General features: G+C 41.3%; 1 protein-coding gene across 2 annotated transcripts in view; it reads left to right on the forward strand.

Moving 5' to 3' along the window:
- The window catches only part of epn3b (epsin 3b), a 21509-nt gene extending 19520 nt beyond the window's left edge, over nt 1–1989 (forward strand). For both annotated transcript variants that reach the window (XM_014027857.1, XM_014027858.1), the window contains exons 10-11: nt 167–460; nt 552–1989. In XM_014027857.1, the coding sequence (XP_013883311.1) occupies nt 167–460; nt 552–844 (587 nt within the window). In that variant the 3' untranslated portion in view covers nt 845–1989. The remainder of the gene's footprint in view (nt 1–166; nt 461–551) is intronic.
- Nucleotides 1990–2642: the final 653 nt, after the last annotated feature.

Raw genomic sequence — 2642 nt, forward strand, 5'->3', positions numbered from 1 at the left:
TACAGTATTTTTACAGTCTTTATTTTACAGTTAAAATATATGTTTATCAAATAAAGTCTAATGTTACAACTAACCTGGGATCCCTTGAAGTGTATAAACTTGGGACTTTTTCTGAAGACTTGCTGTAAATTGGGCTGTTAAAGCTTTCATCTTCCTTGTTTTGCAGATGCTGAGCTGTTTGGAATCAAACCTGAATCTGACTTGTTTTCTGACCAAGACCCCAAGTTGGAGCGGTTTAGAACAGACCATCTGGTGAAGCCTCTGGTAAACGGCAGGGAGTTGGATAGCCCAGAGATGTTCGACCTGTCCAGGTTAGCACCCCCCCTCAGCGCCCCGCCTGCACGCGTTTGTGGGACCCCAGAGGCTTTTCTAGGACCCACGGGGGCCTCGTTGGTCAATTTAGACACTCTGATACCGCCTAAACTTCCTGGGAAGATGCAGAATAACCCCTTCCTCTCAGGTAATACAAAGACATACATTCAGCTGGGATCTTATCAGAATTTTGTTGACTTGGCTTAAATCTGATTTTTGAAAATGAACCATTTTTACAGGCCTGAGTGCACCGTCCCCCACCAACCCGTTCCACTGCGACCAGCCACGCCTCACTCTCAACCAGATGCGCCCGTGCTCCACCTCGCCGCTGCCCCCTCACATGCTGCCCTACAGCCCGTCGCTGCCCCTCCCTCTGCTCCACCAGGCCCCCATCCTCCCCTCCTCCCTCACACAGCCTCCTGCTGGACTCCTGGACCTCCCCTCGAACCTCCCTCAGCCCCTGCTCCCTCTGTCACCACGATCCACCCCGCGCACTCAGACTCAGRCTCACAGCCACAACCCGTTCCTCTGAGGTTCCAGCAGCTTCCAGCCGGAGCTCTGCAGAGGAACCGGACAGGTTGGACTCGGTTTTTTTTTTTCTTGAAAAATGTGCGCCACCTGGAACGGGACAAAACTGGCTCCTGTTTTGATGTCATTGTGCAAATTTGAAGCAGATAAAGCTGGATAGAATAAACTTGTCATCAGCTGCTACATAGCCTGAACTCTTGACAAAAAAAAAAAAAAACAGCTCACCCTCTGTCTCACACGGACGTGCCTCAGGATCCAAACATGTCAGAAACACCCAAATTGAAAATGCTTTTCCCCCCATCAGCTGTGACAACTCTCAGCCCCGTTTGACCACAAGAGACAGASAGTTTGTTCTGGAGACCAGGATGAAACCACACACTTTGATCGACCACAAAATGTCACCAGGACCCTTACTGCTGCTTCACCGACACAAGCATGAATGCCTCGAAACCCCAAGACTCCAAATCCGTCTTTTATTCTGAGCACCTAAAATGAGTTCCTTGAAATAAATATTTTTTTTGTCTGACAAGTTAAACTGTATTTAGCGATCTGTTTCTGGAAAAGCTAAAAACGTGGGATTCAAGAAAGCACAGAGCACAACATTAGAGATAAATAACTTCGTATAGATGGTATGTTTGCCTTTTTTCAAGCTCAAGACCATGTGGTTCAAATTAGCTGCGTTTGCTGTCTAAGACCAGTAACGTCTRCAGGATTTATTTCATTTCAGGTGTGGAACAAACCAGCTTGTGATAAATCTTACTGGCTCAATGTGGACCTGTTTATAACCTCAGATTGTACCTGATTAGACCCTTGTGCCTACCTCTCCACACTGCGTTATCACTGAGGAGGGCCTCGCCACTACCACTTTACCCCTCCTTTAATGAGATTCAGTCAGTTCTTCAGAAACCAAAATACAGGAAGATCAGAGAATTTATTTGTGAGTGGAAAAAAAAACCTAAGATTTCAGATGAAAAGCTGATGTCTGCTCTTTTCTCACAGATTCAGACTTCACCACTGCACTGAAACTGGACATGAATGTAAAATGCCTACCTATAAACACACACAGGCRGAGTACATATGTATTTAATAGAAATATATTGCTGTAATATGAAATACTATATCAATAAATGGCTGTTGTTTGCACTTTAATTGGATTTGATTATTAATGAGTGATTCTTTAAATTTCCCCGGAGTTTCATCTGAGTTCATCCCTTGATAAATTAGATGTGGAGTTCTGCAAGGCATCATGTGAGGACAACATGAGATCAAACTGCTATGAAAAAGAAAGAAAAAAGCTCAATTTAAATAAAAGTTTGGTTAAAAAACTGACACCCAAACAATGTGATCACAGGTTCGATTGTTCATTATCATTACTGTTGATTATTAGGTTTTACTTGTTAAATATATTATTCATTAATATACTATATAATTTATGATGTTTCAATCTGACAATGATATTGTTTTCTGTGAGATTAAATTACTGTAAACCTGATTTGTTAATCAAAGATATTRGTTTATTAAATTCTTTATAACCACTAGATGGCAGCATCAACTCAGTGAAGTTGTTTGGCTAAATAAATTATTATTTCCATATAGGTGAAAAAGGATATATTCACTTTTATTTAACATTATTCTGTAATATATTACAAGAGATTTTACAAGAACATGAATACAGTATACCTGTCTGTCAGTCAGTCGACACATTGTTACCTGAGAAACATAAAAACTGATTTTACTTTAGAAGTTATTAAAGCCACAGAGACAAAAATATTTCATCTGATTAAACACAGATACAATTAAAA

This window comes from Austrofundulus limnaeus, unplaced genomic scaffold (genome assembly GCF_001266775.1).
Source record: "Austrofundulus limnaeus strain Quisiro unplaced genomic scaffold, Austrofundulus_limnaeus-1.0 Scaffold690, whole genome shotgun sequence".
In the NCBI taxonomy this organism is placed as follows: Eukaryota; Metazoa; Chordata; class Actinopteri; order Cyprinodontiformes; family Rivulidae; genus Austrofundulus; species Austrofundulus limnaeus.